General features: G+C 37.2%; 1 protein-coding gene across 15 annotated transcripts in view; it reads left to right on the top strand.

Moving 5' to 3' along the window:
* Window positions 1–15,638, top strand: part of MIPOL1 (mirror-image polydactyly 1) — a 188,567-nt gene that overhangs the window by 126,704 nt on the left and 46,225 nt on the right. For all 15 annotated transcript variants that reach the window (XR_011809604.1, XM_038179768.2, XM_072038467.1 and 12 more), the window contains one exon: window positions 13,918–14,012. Coding sequence is in view for 14 of the 15 variants with exons in the window: in XM_038179768.2 (XP_038035696.1) it covers window positions 13,918–14,012 (95 nt within the window). In the remaining variant the exon portion in view is untranslated. The remainder of the gene's footprint in view (window positions 1–13,917; window positions 14,013–15,638) is intronic.

Genomic DNA, 15,638 nt, shown 5'->3' with positions numbered 1-15,638 from the left:
GTCTGTTTCATTTGCTAATTCAGATCTTTGTGGGCCTGATTTTTGGCAGGGAAGTGTAACCATAATTATGTCGTGAATCCAGTCAAGCTGTGCGTTGCTAGACTGTGACTGTTGCAAAACTGGAGACCAAAGTCCAGGTGCTTTCAGTTCCCTGACAGAATGCCAATGGCCAAACAGCACACGCCCTGCCACGCTTTGCTGCTGCTAGAGGCAGGTTTGGGGTTAATTCTGCAAGTACTGCAGTCAGTGCTGTCAGTCAGTTCGCAGGCCTGAACCGGTCACCCTGACTGCAGAGTTTAGGCAGCTGAGGCCCTCACCACGTACATGCAGTTTGAAAGTTTTCTGGAGCGTGGATGCAAAACAACGTTCACAATCGTTTTCTTCTTCAAGTGTCTGTTTGCTTTGTGGCTATTTCTGCCATGGAAACCCATGCAGATCACCAGCTCAGGAGAATTTCCTGACTTCTATCCTGATTTTAGTTAGTAGCTTTTCATGTTAGATATAAGGCAGAGGGGCCCTGTATTGCAGATTAGTTCCTGGTTGGCACAGTCTACATTTTTAACTTTTCCTTGGTTGACCAAAACAGAATGAAACCACTTCCCCCCACTCACAGCACCCCTCCATCCCCAAGTTACTCATGGGTGACAAACAAAAGGCAGAGCCAAGTTTTGCCTTCCAGGGGAAAACCCGGTGTAATGGCCTAAGCACACAGTAAGGATAGAGGGAAGCAGCTGAAGAAAGAAGAAAAGAATGAAAACAGAAAACCATTCCTTCTCCTTTCCTTTTCCCACTTTTTTAGCATTCTTCTAACAGTAGAAAAAACTAGGCTCAATGTCAATGTTTCCTTTATAGCATTCTGTGGATAACTGTTAATAGATGTGAGGCTGTGTGTACAAGGATGCATTTCAGTTTTGTTGCTATGATTTTTTTTCTTTTAAGTCTGCAACAGTGAAGTACGTTCTTTTCCTTTATTTCAGAATTATATATCAATAACCTGCCATGTATCTTTCTTAAAACAGCTGCCACCAGAATATGATATACTTCTGCTCATCCCTATGGCTGAAACGTTTTGTTTAGTTGATTTCTTTACGTGTCCTTTAAAATGTTGGTAGCTCCTGTTAATTGCCCCAGTGCCTACTGATGAGCCCCGAACTGATTGTCAAGCTTCCCTACTTAAAGCTCAGAGAACAAGCTGCTTATGATAACCCAAGGGAGACATGAGGGAGGTCTATGAAAGGGAGAGTATTCAACCAGCCTTAATCCTTGTTTTCAGTAAGGCAGTGTCTTTAAGTGCAAACTAATTAGTGAATAGACATGGTTGTAGATTCTTGTCTTTTGTTGGCCAGAGATGAACTGAGCAGCTAATAGAAATGGTTTAAAACCTCTGCTTTGCTTTTCTTTTAATGCACTTTAATAGGGTATGGAGATGAGGAAATAAAAATCAAAGCAGGAACAAAACTAAATACAAACCATCCGACTACCTATGTTGATAAATTCCATTTAGATATTAACAGTTATGCTTGTGACTCCCACTTGTGGAAGTCTGGCCCTGTGCTACTAAAATAACTATTCATTTTATAAATTTTGACATATATCAATACTAGAAAAGCATGTAATTTTTTTTCCTGTTACAGTAATGTTATACAAGCATTATTTTGCATTTAAATAGTATATTAAAATCATCCATCACAAAGTAATCAATCAAGATAAACATAGTTCTCCCATTTTAGCGGTAGTGAAACTGAGTTCCAAGAAGTGAAGTGAATTTGCTTAAGAATTGATGGCATGCCTAAGACTAGGCCCTAGATCTCCAGAGGGATGGCCCCCCCTTTAACCATTTGTTTATCCTGTCTTATTACATATTGTACAATAAAATTTCTGAACAGGTAAAAGAAACATTTACATATTCCAAAAAGTCATTTATGGTAAAACTGAAGGAAAGGCACACATGGAAACTGAGCTAATAATGAATGGTATCCAGACGTAGTCACCTGAAAGAAAAAACATTCCTTAAAGATCAGTGAGACATTTGAAGCATGGCAAGAGGGTTGGAAAAAAAAAAAAAGTGTTTTTTTTTTTACTGTTTGTATTTCCCCTATTATTTGCATATTGCTTGACCTTGACACAATGCAGACAAAAAGTAGGCATAGCAGCTTACTGTTTTACTTACTTTTTTAAATTAATGATAAATTGCAGTGATATTCAATAACAGTACCTTGGTTATTGAAGCTCATAACCTTTTTGCTGCCTTTATCACCTGTATTATCGATAGGAGATAATTACTGCAAAGCAGCTGGCTGTTGGTTTTAGAGAGCATCAATTGTTCTCCTGTCCCAGCTGTTGGCTAATAAGGACAGTCAACACATCTGTTTCAACAGCTGGTAATTAACAAAAGCCTAATTGCTGCAACTCTTTTAACAACAGATCTATGAAAGAGTAGGGATGTGGAGGAATATTATTTACTCTGTGCTTTGCACTTTCTGTGACCAGTTTCTTTTTTCTTTTTTCTTTTTCTACTTTGAACACCACTGCCTTTGTCTGACACATTGAATGGCAGGAGAACACAATATGGTAATCCAGAGCTTAAGTTTTTCAGATCTTTGTTGGTGTTTCTTATTGCAACATTTCTTTGCTAAGTTGCAAGATAAAATGGATCAAAAGCATTTTGTGGAGTTTCATACAACAGCTACAATCCACAGCAGTATGCCTAGGCAATAGGGCTGCCAATCCAGCAGCCTCCAAAAGAAAGTAATGGGTTTCCCCTTTTCTGTATGAGTTTAAGAGCCCTGCACCCCTCCCCAAAAGAGATGTCACCATTCTAAAAGTGGTGGTTATTTGAAGAATTTTATTGCTGCTGTTCAGATCCTTCACAAATCTGGTTGCACAGATGGTTGTTTTCCCTTCCTCTGATGAAACCTGTATGCATTGGTCAGTTTAAAAGTTAATGTCAGGTGGCACCTTGCCCTGCACAAATATCTCACCATTTTATCTTTACAAAATTGGAGAGGGTTCTGCACAGTGCTTGCCTACGTATCTATATTTGTTGTACTGATCAGCAAACACACAAAGACATTGCTCTTGGTTAGATTTATTCTGTATGTTAACCTTGTATACAGCAAACATATAATTGGAATATTCATCACTAAATAGAATGTATGTATACAAATACAGGGAAATGTTAATCCCATTTAAGTCAATAGCAAAATTCTGTTGGCTTCAATGGGTCAGGACTTTCTCTGCAAAAACAAATTTTCTTAAAAGCTGGAGACAAATTTGGCATTCATCACACTGTATATGAGAAGAAAATACTCGAGTATTAATGGAACTATTGCCTGAAGTATTATGCAAGTCAGGCATGTATTGCAGTTTGTGTAAATGACTGAGTCAATAAAAATTTTGAAGAAATAGCATTTAAAGTGGTATTTTGAAGCAGTAAACTGATGGTGAAAAAATTGTGATTCTTTGCTAAAAGTTAGTCAAGATCACTTGATTAAACTTGTGGCACTAACATTTCAGTTGGCAAATATTTCTGTACACCGAGTTCTTTAATTGTCTGCCGGGTATGTTGAAAGGTATATAAGAAATTCTACCCAAGTGCTTGCCATTGACAGAATACAGATTGCATAATTAAAAATATTCTGGCAAGACAAGTTTAGTTCAACAGGTGTTCGAGTGAAGAAATGTATAATAGGTGCAGTGAAAAAGTACAAAATACACTTTGAACAAATAAAAACAAAAGCATTGGCTAAAATTCTAACTGTAAGAAAGTAACATAGAGAAGTGTTTGCTGTCTGGGTTTATCAGGATGTGATTTTTGTACACCACAATCCATGGTGATTGAAATGGTCTTATTTGTCTTGTGCAAATAAGATGGAAGAAATATACCTTTTGCATTATATTATCCTAAGGAAAATTGCTGGAGCATTTGATAGTTGACAGAAATGTTTGTCTTTGGGTTGTTTTGTTTCATTTTGCAAATTACATTTTTAAAGAAAATCACTGTGGGTTACACATGATTCTTTTCCTTCCTTTCCTTTTTCTTTCTCCAGAGATTTCAAGTATCATTTGATATGCGGGAACCACCTTTTTTTCCAGTTGAAATGTAGTTGAGTCTGAGTGAGCTGTAAATTTAAGTGTCTTGCAATCATGCACCTTAATTTTGGTAGAAAGTGAAAAGAATGTTTTTTTCTGAGGCAAAGACCTAACAGAAGCAAATCGAATAGACGTGCAGTAGGGGTAAATATAATTACCTCATATAAAATTTAGTAAATAGATTCATTTTAGTAGAAAGGACTGGGTATCTTTAGTATCAGAACTGACTTTTGAGTTCTGAGTGAAGGTAACTTAACTATATGAATAGATCTCATTCAGCAGTATAATGTCCATAACAATCTGTGGAGGCATCTGTCCCCTGCTGATTCAACAGGAAGGTGCTGTCTATCAAATCCTCTCATATACTTTTTCCAGCAGATAGATGGTTCCTATAAGAATACTTGAATACTTCTCGCAAACGTTCCTATTCGCCTTTCTTACTCTTATTAAAAGTCCTTAGAGTTCTACTTGGGTAGAAAACATTGCAATAAGAATGTGGAAAAAGCAAGATTCAGGGAGTTGTTCTGCATAAATATGATCAAAATCAGCACTGGATATTCAAACAGAATGTTTGATTGTTTCTACATATCAAGGACTGCACAAAGACTGAAACTGTTTTAAATTACCTGTTGAGGATCCTCTCATCACAAGAGACATGATGGTAGCTTGTTCACTGTGTCTCAGAAATTCACAGCCATCCCAGTTGCACAGGCAGTTCAACGTAATAAAGCCTGCAGACAGCTTCAGGAACAGGTATGCAGCTTTTTCTTTTTCCCAGAAGTGCTAGGCACAAAATTAATCCAGCTGGGGAAAGAGCCCAAATTGTTTTGCTAGGTAGTCAGATGAGAACTTCAGATATCAAAGGAAAAGAAATAATAATAGGTTTGCCAGATTCAAAGTCACTGAGAATATCTTGGTACTTAAAGTCTGGACATATTTGTGTGGGGCATATACTTATTGATTCTCTTATTCCAAATTTTCCTGCTAACAGAAACATTTATTCAGTAATGATTTATTCTTTTCTTAGGTGTAACAGTTACTGTTGAACTCAGTACTTTGATTCCACATTTACGTGTGTATAAAAATATCTGATAAATTTGAGTGCGTATGCCTCCTAATAATTTGTTTTCCATAAGGTGAAGTAGTAAATACTAACTCAAGCTTATCCCTACCTTTCTTTCCAAATCCTGCAAGACCTATGGACAGAAGCAATCCTAGTGAAGTCAGTGGGACCGTTCATTTTTATAGTTCTGTACAGAGTCATGGCCTTTATGAAAGATTCATAGTTTAATTGCTGTAGTGGGATTCTGACACTCCTGCCTTCTGCAGAAGTCCTGTCTGCCAAAAGGTAACAGTCATTCTGTCTCTTTGCTTGAAAGGTTATAATTTCGGGTATATTGTCATTTAGCATTGGTTATGAGCTTTCAAGCATAAATTGTCAACTGCTTTTTTGCTCAAGTTACTGCCTTGCATGTTTTTTTCTGCCACTTTAATGAGGCATGAATGATTTCAATGTACATATTTTCTTACGGAAAAAAGATTTGTGAAATGTCAGAGTGTCTCAGACTAAGGAACTAGTGTCACACTGAAATCAAGAGTAAGGAACTCTGATAAATGAATATCTTAATAGAGAAGCCAAAGGATAAGCAAGTCCAAATTGTAATGGAAGGACACAGTCAATAGCTGCTCATAGGTCAAAGCCAAGGACTTTACTATAAGGTAAAGTCTTCAATAGAGGTTAAGTACTGAAATAAGGTTAGAAGGGTACATCCAAGCAAGAATTACTCCTGCATCTTTGGAGTGGAGCTGTGGGACAGTTCTGCTGAACAGTTAAGTGTGCCTCATCTGCCTGTTGGGAACAGAGAAGCAATTTGCCATTCGAACTCATATATAAGTCAGGTTTATCAAGCTTGTTTAAGTTAATAAGTCCCTGTTAGTTGGTGAGACTGACTGTTTGTGTCTACTGTAGTAACTAAAATAGGATCAGGACATGGACTTGCAGAATGACACACAATCATCTATTCTTTTTGTTAGAAAGCTCCCTGGTATGGTTTTAACCTGCACTCCCAGAGAATGCCTTTTAAAGACACTGGCTACCAGGGTCTATTCCCTTAGACAATCTGGTATTAGCAGCCCTGACTTCTAGAAGTGGACAGAAGAGAGGTTTTGGTGTGTGAATTCACAGCAGGTCAAGCCACTAGGTGTTAAGGCTGGAAAATAGTTCTTGGATGCTTCTTTTTAGTAACAGAGGGATGCTGCTGTGCTCAGGTTTGGGGCTGTTAGCAGAACTTGAAAACATACCAGACTGAGAGCCCTAAAAGCACACACTGTTTCTGCCTACAGCGCAGCTAAAACGTGTCTAGCTGTAATACGAACTTTCTTCTGTTCTTCTGCCAGTTCAGTTCCGCCCCAAACTGGATAGGACACTTCTGGGGCTGAGGGGAATGTGCTTTTTATTGAATAGGGTCTTTGTTATTGTAAAGCTTCTGAGACAACATTACAACACTACCTTTTGGATCCTGTGCTGACGACTTACTGTTTGTACCAGATATTGTCTTGATACCATAGTGGCTCAAGTCATTTATGTGGACAAGAGGTTTATCATGGGTACTGACATTTGAAGCTTTCCCATAGCAGTCTGCCAGTAGGCCTCAGAGGCAACCTGGAGGGCTGCTTCCAGGCTATCTAGCTTGTTCCAGCCTACATGGTCAGTTCCTTCTTCCTTCCCTCCAAGGAGACTGCCAGTAAAGTTTGCTGTAAAGCATAATATTCTTCATGGTGTGGAGGAAGCAAGTCAGGTCTCTTGGAGTTGAGGGAAACATGCTTGTCATTAAAGCTGATCAGAGAGGTTTTTCTTCATTGTTTCAAGCTTATATTTGATAACCCACTCTGGCTTAGAAGAGACGTGTCTGGTTTCTAGTCCAGCCACCTAAGTAGCCATGAACAGGACATGAGAAAGCTTCCTCAGATAACCAGAATATTTTAAGTCCTGAAGAAAATATTTTCTGCTTTAGACACACCATGTCCAAAACAGTGTGCTTTAATTTTTAATTTTCCCTTCAAATACAAGTTTCTCCTTATTGCTGGTATCTTTCCATTATTTCTTTGAAATTGTATTTTACCAACTGATTCTTAAATCAGAAATAAAGGATGTGATGTCACCATGGCCAAACCTGAATTACAAAAAATACAGTCATTTGATTTACAGTAACTCAAGGTTACAATAGTTTAATAAAAATTATTTCCATTGGAAAACGATGTGTTGAGAAACTACATTTTCGTGAATTTCTAATGATTTCAGTTAGCATTCAAAACTTTTTTGTCTCCAATTTATTTCCCAGAATCTTTCTGTGGTAAAAATTTGAGTCTACATTACCAAATTCAGTTTTAATTTCATGTTTTAAATTTGTTTTTATTGTTTAGTTATATATTACATGAGATGTTAATAATTTATAACATTTATTATATTACAGTTCCAATTTTCACTTTTCATTTTTAAAATTGGCCAGGCCAGCTGCTACTTGGACACACGTTGCATTTGTTTTCTCTCTCTATATATAAAGCACCTATCACCGTATTGATAAACACTCTGGAACCACTCTGATGGCAAGGGTAAGAACAGGAGTTGTCATTAGTACCTTAGCACTTCCGTTTCCAGTGAATTTGAAAAAAAAAAAAAAAAAAAAAAAGGCACAAGACTTTGTTTTACCTAGTTTTCTAGGTCAAACTGTCCCATTTGTATTGTAGTGAAGCAGTTTGACACGTTAACACTGTGAGTTAAAGAAAAAAACAAGGCGATCACTTAGCATGTCATTAGAGATCTAGGCATTTTCAGTTCCCTCGTGTTAGCTGGAGTCTTTTTCTTGACCCTGAAAACCTCTGATCCTCCAATTAATAAGACAAGTGCTCATTTTCTTTCCTAGATCAAAACATCACCTGCTTCTATTGTGGAACAGTTTGATGTGTTGACACTTTGAAATAGAAAATAAGATGAGATGAGTAATCTGCACTAAGTAGCAGCTGCTAATGTAAAAACAACAGGATGGTTAAAAGTTGGATGTGATAATGTGTCACAACGTGACCTGCTCTGTTATGCAGTACATGCTACTGTTATTGACATGAGATGTAAAATGTGAAAGCAGTAAAAGTAGTGTAAAATAAAAATATCTCTTAAATGGTTTTAAAATATTTTTCCTGACTTTTTTTCTTAGTCATTCTAATTCAAAATGAAAGAAACCTTTGCTCTCCTTCCCAATCTCCTACTGCCCTGAGAAGACAGCTGGCCTCTTACTGTTGAACTAGTCAGCTAATATCACCAGAAACATAATACTGTCCCCAGCAGAAACTGGGGCAATTCAGTTGGCCAGACGTTTCTGGCTAGATTCCATTTCAGACCCCAGATAACACAAGACTGAAGGAGCAGAACAATACCTTATTGCCATCTTTCACCATTACCCAGCTCTAACAAATGTAAATTCTTGAGTCCATAAATTGTAGAAATGACCCTTGAGAATCTCAAGACTTCTTATTCAGCCACCTTCTAATCCATAGAAGTGTCTGGAATCTGTGGAAGGAAAGCTATTGGTAGTAGCCATTACTAAGTTAAGGAATTACCTATATGTTAATAAGTCTCTTAGTCAAATGAGGGGAAAATGCTTACGGGAAAGGGTGGCAGTTTTATTTGGCTGAATTATAACCTCAATAAGAAGAAAGTGATTATCTAAAAAAAAAAAAAAAAAAAAAAAAAAAGAGCACTCATTAACCAAGAAAGTTATGTCTTAAAAAACAGAAGATACAGGAACAAATGAAAATTGCTGGAGCTTAAGCTAAATTGGCCCGTGGAAACGAAATTAAACAATAGTGTAATGACTGAAATGAGAACAAGGAAAGAGGAAATGTGCTACCATTCTGAGAGTGGCATAGAGATCAAGGATAATCCGTATTAGGTCCAAAAGTGTGTGATCTTTTTTTTTTTTTTTCTGCCAGCATTGACTAATGATGATGTCAACTATGAGGACAAGGGTTAAGAGAAATGAAGGTATGGAAATGAAATATAAATGAAATATCCTAGTTGTTCAGTAGGTTATTGTGCTCGGATTGGGATAATATTGGTCTTCATCCCAAAATTCCAAATTAAAATTGCAGGAATTATAGTAAAGTTCTTTAATAAATTTTTTGAAGTTGCGTGTGGTGTAGTTTGACAGAATTAGCAGAGGCACCATCAACACTTAAAAGGGAAAAGAAAAAACAAGTCCTGGCAATTGTAGACCAGTTAATACATGTATTTATTTTGAGTCTTTGGAGTTAATTTGGAAGGAAAATACTTAAAGCATCCATTAACAGTGTATTGAAGTACAGCTTTCACCCAAATAAGATCATGCAAGAATTCTTCTTTGATGTAATTGTTTATTTAGACATAGAAATTTGTTATATATAAGCTAACACAGAAGTAAAGCTAAAGTAGTGCCACATGAAAAATTATTAATTAAAAAAAAAAAAAGGAAAGTAAGTTGTTATTTTACAAGCAAGCATAGGTTTAATATGCTGCTATTAACTGAGTACACCTAGTATCTTTTTTTTGGAAGGATGGACAGGTTCAGCTCTTGTCCATCTGCAAAATATCATACACCCATGAAGGAGATGAGGGATTAGTCAAAGGCAATAAGGAACTAGTTTGCCGGAAGGCAAGAACAAACAGTTTTGAAAAGAGAAATGTTAAGGTCCAAGGACTGATTTAGTGGAATTTCTATCCAGTTTCTCTGGCTGGTGATGAACCTGTTTTCTTCAACGTTCTCATTAAGAACATTTGGCATAAAGAACAACAGCATACAAACAAAATAGCTGTTTGCCACAGAACTGGGAGGTATTATTATTTATATTGTTAATACAAAGTAAGTTCAAGCTGTCTTGCAGAATGATTGGAATGGCCTCAAGCACATGAGAGGAAAAAGAAAAAAAAAAAAAAAGAAAAAAAACAGTGTGGTGAAATTCAGTGGTACCAGGAGTTTTTACTGTTAGCTGGGTAATAGCAGTGGACAGGTGAATAGACAAATACAGGAGGCTGACTGTGAGCAAAAGGAATGCAAGAACGTGCCGGGGAAGATGTTTTCACTGGAGTTAGCAAGTACTGCTAGCAGAGCACAGATGAGAGATGGGTTTGGATTCATTGATCAGGGGAATGGAAAGCCTACTTGCTGAGACATAACAGAATTATATTTAGCCTACACAAAGAAGGAAATGTATATGCTCTGTAAATATATACAGGTGGAATATATATGCTCAATAAATGCATAAGAAAAAAAAGTAAGAAGATGAAGCTATTAAGCTTTGTTATTCACATTCATTGAACGCTTTTTCTTTCTGTTGTGTGCAGAAAGGCATTGTGAAAGTCATGTCTTACCCATAGGGAACCTGACAGCATAGGATGCTGTGTTCCTACCTCTTTCTATTTAGAGCAGAGTTGAGGGTGTTCATGTTTGCCCTAGTGGAGATAGGAACAGATAAAAACTCTGTTTTCCTTTGCTTTAGTTCTGAATTTTTCCCACCACTGGGTTAAGAAAACATGTAGCATTGTTCCTTTAAATATTTTGAAGCACAGGCAAGTGCATTTCAAAAAAAGAGATTTTCTTATTCATGATCTGGCTTTGCTAAGTCTGATATGGAGCAATTAGCTTTTAAATTTTATTTGATTGAGAAAATTAATTTTTCTACAAGAAACTGCTAAAATGAAACATAAGAGAAGTGTAGAAACAAGAATTTTCTTTTTCACTAGATTAGGTTGGGAGACAGAAGAGGGAAGGATCTAACCACATTAAACCAAATATGAAAGCATTAGAATTGTTGGGAAAAACAAAATTGTGAGAAAGAGACCGTATCCCAGTTATCAGAATAACTTTTCAGGGTTAAACAGAAACTTCATTGAGGGTGGCCCATATGCCAAAGCAGTGACTGACCTCTCTGCTAGATGTGCTTTCTAGGGAAAGCCTCCACCAGAGGAATCTAAGTGTAATTCTTTTTGTTTTTCTTCTTTCTCTCCCCTAGTTTCCAAAAAAAAAATTAATCAAAACTGATACATTTCTGTGATAACTCTTGATTTCCACATCGTGACATTTTCTAAAGGAATAATATTTTGTTAAAAAGTTCCCAAATAGCTATTGTTATTACTAGAGGTGAGCTCATGTAGGACTTCTGCCATGTGCGCTGTGGATGGATTTCAATGTATATTATAGGAGTCTTCCAAATATTTTATAGTAATCCAGGCACCATTATTTTAGTTATCAGTTTAACTTCATTATGGATGTTGTTCTGCTTTCCTCCTCCTTGTGAAGGAAGACATCTGTGTTTTGTGAGGATATTTGAGTCATCTATTTGTGTTTACCACTCTTCAGGCCTGCGAATAAGCCATTTTTTTGCATAGCTGCATATCATACACAAAAGTTTCTGCACTGGAATTCTTGTTGCTCTCATGTTGCTCCCTAGTATCAACCTACTACATGCTTTTCAGGAGGTTAGCAAATGCCTTCATTTCTTCCCTTCAGTTGTCGTAGATGTTTCCTGGTGTTTGTTTTTTGTTTGTTTGTTTTTTCATTGTTGGTTTGGTTTGGTTTTTTGTTTTTTAAACCCAAGCGACATGATTCTGCTGTTACATTTACTGGTGTAAGTTAGGCTCAAACCCAGTCAAATCAATGCAGCTTTGTTTGCTGAAAACTGACACAAATAAGAGTCTCCAGACACAAGTGCCTTCTGACTTTTGTCCTGAAAAGTGAGTGGCAAGTTAGGTGTATTTTTTATGATAGTTCTCCAAAGAGACCAGCCGTTAATCTCCCTGTGAGTAGGTGTGTCAGCTGCACACATTTCCTTTCAGTCTACCATTTCAATCACACTTCACAGTACACTGAAAATTGGCAAGGATGTTAATTATTGGCCTCTAGAACAAACCACCTACTTTGATTCAAGCGTGTTTTCCAATTTTTAAGAATGTTGTTTCACCTTCAGTACAGTATAATTATAGAAAATAGCTTGGTTTGGCTGACATTCTTGTGTTCTGTGCGTTCTGCTTGCAAGGCAGCAAGCAGCACCAGGCAAGCGGCTCACCTGCAGAGGATTTTAACCTCTTGATGGCAGGAGTTAGGGCTTGCCAGCATCCAGTACATTGTTTTCAGTATCTGAAGCTCTATACCACTGTCACTTGGAGGTTAAACATTAACGCTTTCTGCTTTTCAAGCTGTAGGAATGCTCCATAGAGTAAGAAAGTTTGTTTTTATTCTCCAAAGAAATTCCTGTTAACGTTTTATGAATATCTGTTACAGGAACAGCTGCAGCAGTGGGTTTTGTACCTCAATAATGCAAAACCCTGGGTAATGCATGAATGACCCACTGAGCAGCACAGCGCAGAGACTGGTTGTGTGGCTGCATTTGTGCAGGGCTGTGTTTGGTAAAATTTGCCAGGAGTCAGCCATGTATCCAGGACATGATTAATCAACCAGCAGGATAAATTGCCCATAGATGACTGGGAGTTGACAGTAAACAGTAAAACACCTGCCTTGAAGACATATAGTCTTAATAGATGTGCAGGAAACAACAAGTGCGAGTCCTGTTTTAGGAGAGGGATTTTGAGGTATACAAACAGAGTTGTTCATGATTATACAGTGAGCCTGGCAAAGCTCGGAGCTGAATTCTGTGCCATTCCCTTCAAGTGTTCATCGCTCATGTAACAAGTCTTCAATTTACTGAGAAACTGTTCCACAACACTGTCCTGAGGAGTTGGCAGAATTCACCGTCAGCATTTCTCACACACGTACCGCTTGGTTTGGGGCTCTACAATTTGTACAATTAATAACTTACACCATGCATTAAAAACATTGGAAACCAGCCAAATGCTCAGGCTCATGTGTCAAAGAATTGTTGGGCAAGTCCCGTCTTATTTGTTGTTACAACAATTAATCATCCACTGATTATAAGATAATTTATATGGTATCTGGGCCCTCAAGGGAGTTCTGCAGTGCTATTGAAATTGGACATTTTAAAATTAATGTTGATTAAACTGTAAGGCAACATTAAATATGCATGAGTACTTATTTCTCCTACTTCCTCTTTAACCGTAGTGCCATGTCGAGGCTGGCTACCTTCCTGACCTTACAAGCCACACAGGCAATTTCCATAATGGTTATGAGTCACAAGCCGTTCACAGCACAGTGTGAATAAACAAAGGGAGGGGGAACATCCGGGATGGTGCACAGGTGGGAGATGACAGTGGTTCCTTGGGGGTTCCTCACCCCACTAGGAACCAGGTCCTGGATGAGAGGGCCGCCAGTTCCTGGAGCAGCCCAGCAGTGCTGGTCTCAGCAGTCCTAGCTGGGAGCATCAGGTGGCTCCCGGTACAGGAGCTGCAATGCGTGAGAGCCATATGCAGAACAAGAGTTGCACATCAGTTGTTGATGGCTGAGTGCTTTGCTCCACTCTCTGCAAAGTATGTTGGTCAACACAATTTTGCACTAGGAACATTATATAAATATGAAAAGTGCTGAGAAACATGTGACAACTGAATATAGCTAACCTTAACCATTCAAAAAGTTTACTGTATATGCAAGGGAAAACCATTCAAAACATGATCCTGTCAGGAAAAAGAACAAGAAACAATTTCAATGCTACAAGAAGAAAGGAATTTTTCATAAAAATTACATAGCCAACATTAGAGAATAGTATAACATAATACATGTATTACAATAAAGCACAGCTGAAATGAATGCACAAAGGATTTTTATGTTTTCAAAGCAACATGGGTATTCTGAAGAAAGTGTTTATCATTTGTTTATCATTTTTCAGGCAGAATTGATAGCCTTGCAACAGGAAAAAGAGGCGGCTCTTCAACAGTGCAAAAAATTAGAAGAAGAAATGGAGAGATTGCATGTATACTACAGGTAAAATAATTAATACTCATATAAATCAGTGACTCATAGGGGAAATTTTCTGTGTGATGTCTGACTCTAAGTGAGGAAATAGCCTTATCAAATAGGTATTTGTTGGAAATGTGAATGCATCAATGAATCAAGGCTGCATTTCTGCTTTACTGCTCACCAACCATCTCTTTGAAATAGAAGTCCATTTCTTGTAGCCTAAATATTCTTTAGCTTTTTTTCTAAGGGAAGGGGAAAGTTGCTGGCAGTTAATTCTCATAAGAATGAAATATCTGTGTAATAGTGATGCATTCACTACAAAAAATGAGGAGAAAAGAACCAGTGGGTATAAATGCTTATTTCTTCCCTGGTTGTTTGCACATATGCAACCTTATCAACATAGATTTTAAAATAATCTGTAATTTTAAAACACTGTTTTCTAACTCCCAACATAATGGACGTGTTTTAATTCCTTATATTCTGTAGCAGTATGTAGAACAACAGAAAGAGCCATTCTCTCATTAATTTAGATGGCTGCACTGAACATTTGCATGGATCAGTGGATGGTAGTCCCTAAGGAAAAGCTCTGTGTGGTCCAGTGAAGGAGTTAGGTTGTTTTATGGAGTGATGTTGGGTTACAGCTCTCATTTCATCCTGACCTCCTGTGTGAGAGGGGGTACAGAGCTGCCAGCAGGTCAGAGGCAAGAGAATTGGCATCAACACAGCAGAAAATTGTGAATCTGAAGGCTGAATGTCTGTGATGAGGGATGTGGGCTGCAGAGGTAAATAATAAATGTAGTGTGAATATTATGTTCATGGGAAATAAAGGGAACTAGTTAGTTATGACTAAAAAACATTTGCAGTTGCAGAACTGTGTGTGTTTTCAGTGTTCCAGCATTTACAAGTGGAAAATACTCATATTTCTAGAGGTTTTTAGAGTTTCCCCTTCTCATTAAGTTTATTAAAACCTTGGAGGGAAGTCTCAAAAACAACTTCTGTTCCTAAATCTCATAGGCATTTCTTTAAAACCTGTTAATAGTGAATAGAAACCCCAAGCAATTTGTGATTATTGCTTTTAATGAATTTGGTCAGCATTTAGTGTGTGCGCAAATTATGGTATGATTTACCAAGATAGAAAGAATTTATTATAGTATCCTTATTGCTCACTTAAATGGGATTTGTAGAATAATTTAAAAACAGAAATGCAATTTTTATATTGATATTTCAGAAATTTAAACTTACTTGTGTTGGTCTGCATGTTGTAGGAGATTTGTCATTGACTTCTGAGTTGTTAATACAGTGTGTCAGGTTTGCTCTAACATATAATATTTAACATGAGTAGTAGAGAGCAGCTGCAGTTAACTCTAGTGCATACTTTAAATCTCAGATTATAATAATGACTTGTTCGAATCACCATTGCAATGTAGCACACTATTAATTTATGGCCCTTACTTTGAACAGGGAAACATTTCATTATAAGTTTGATTATGGTGTTTTATAAGACTTACTCATAAGGTGTGAAAATTGTCATCTGAATAACCTGTGGGTCAAGAACTTTTTATTACTACTAAGTTATGCCAGTTACACGGTAATTCAAAACACTGAAAATGACTTTATCTCTTATGTCACTGTCCTTAAAGGATGCTTCTT

Source organism: Anas platyrhynchos, chromosome 5 (genome assembly GCF_047663525.1).
Source record: "Anas platyrhynchos isolate ZD024472 breed Pekin duck chromosome 5, IASCAAS_PekinDuck_T2T, whole genome shotgun sequence".
Classification (NCBI taxonomy): Eukaryota; Metazoa; Chordata; class Aves; order Anseriformes; family Anatidae; genus Anas; species Anas platyrhynchos.
The sequence above is the reverse complement of the archived record's forward strand: the minus strand, read 5'-3'. Positions and strand labels throughout refer to the sequence as shown.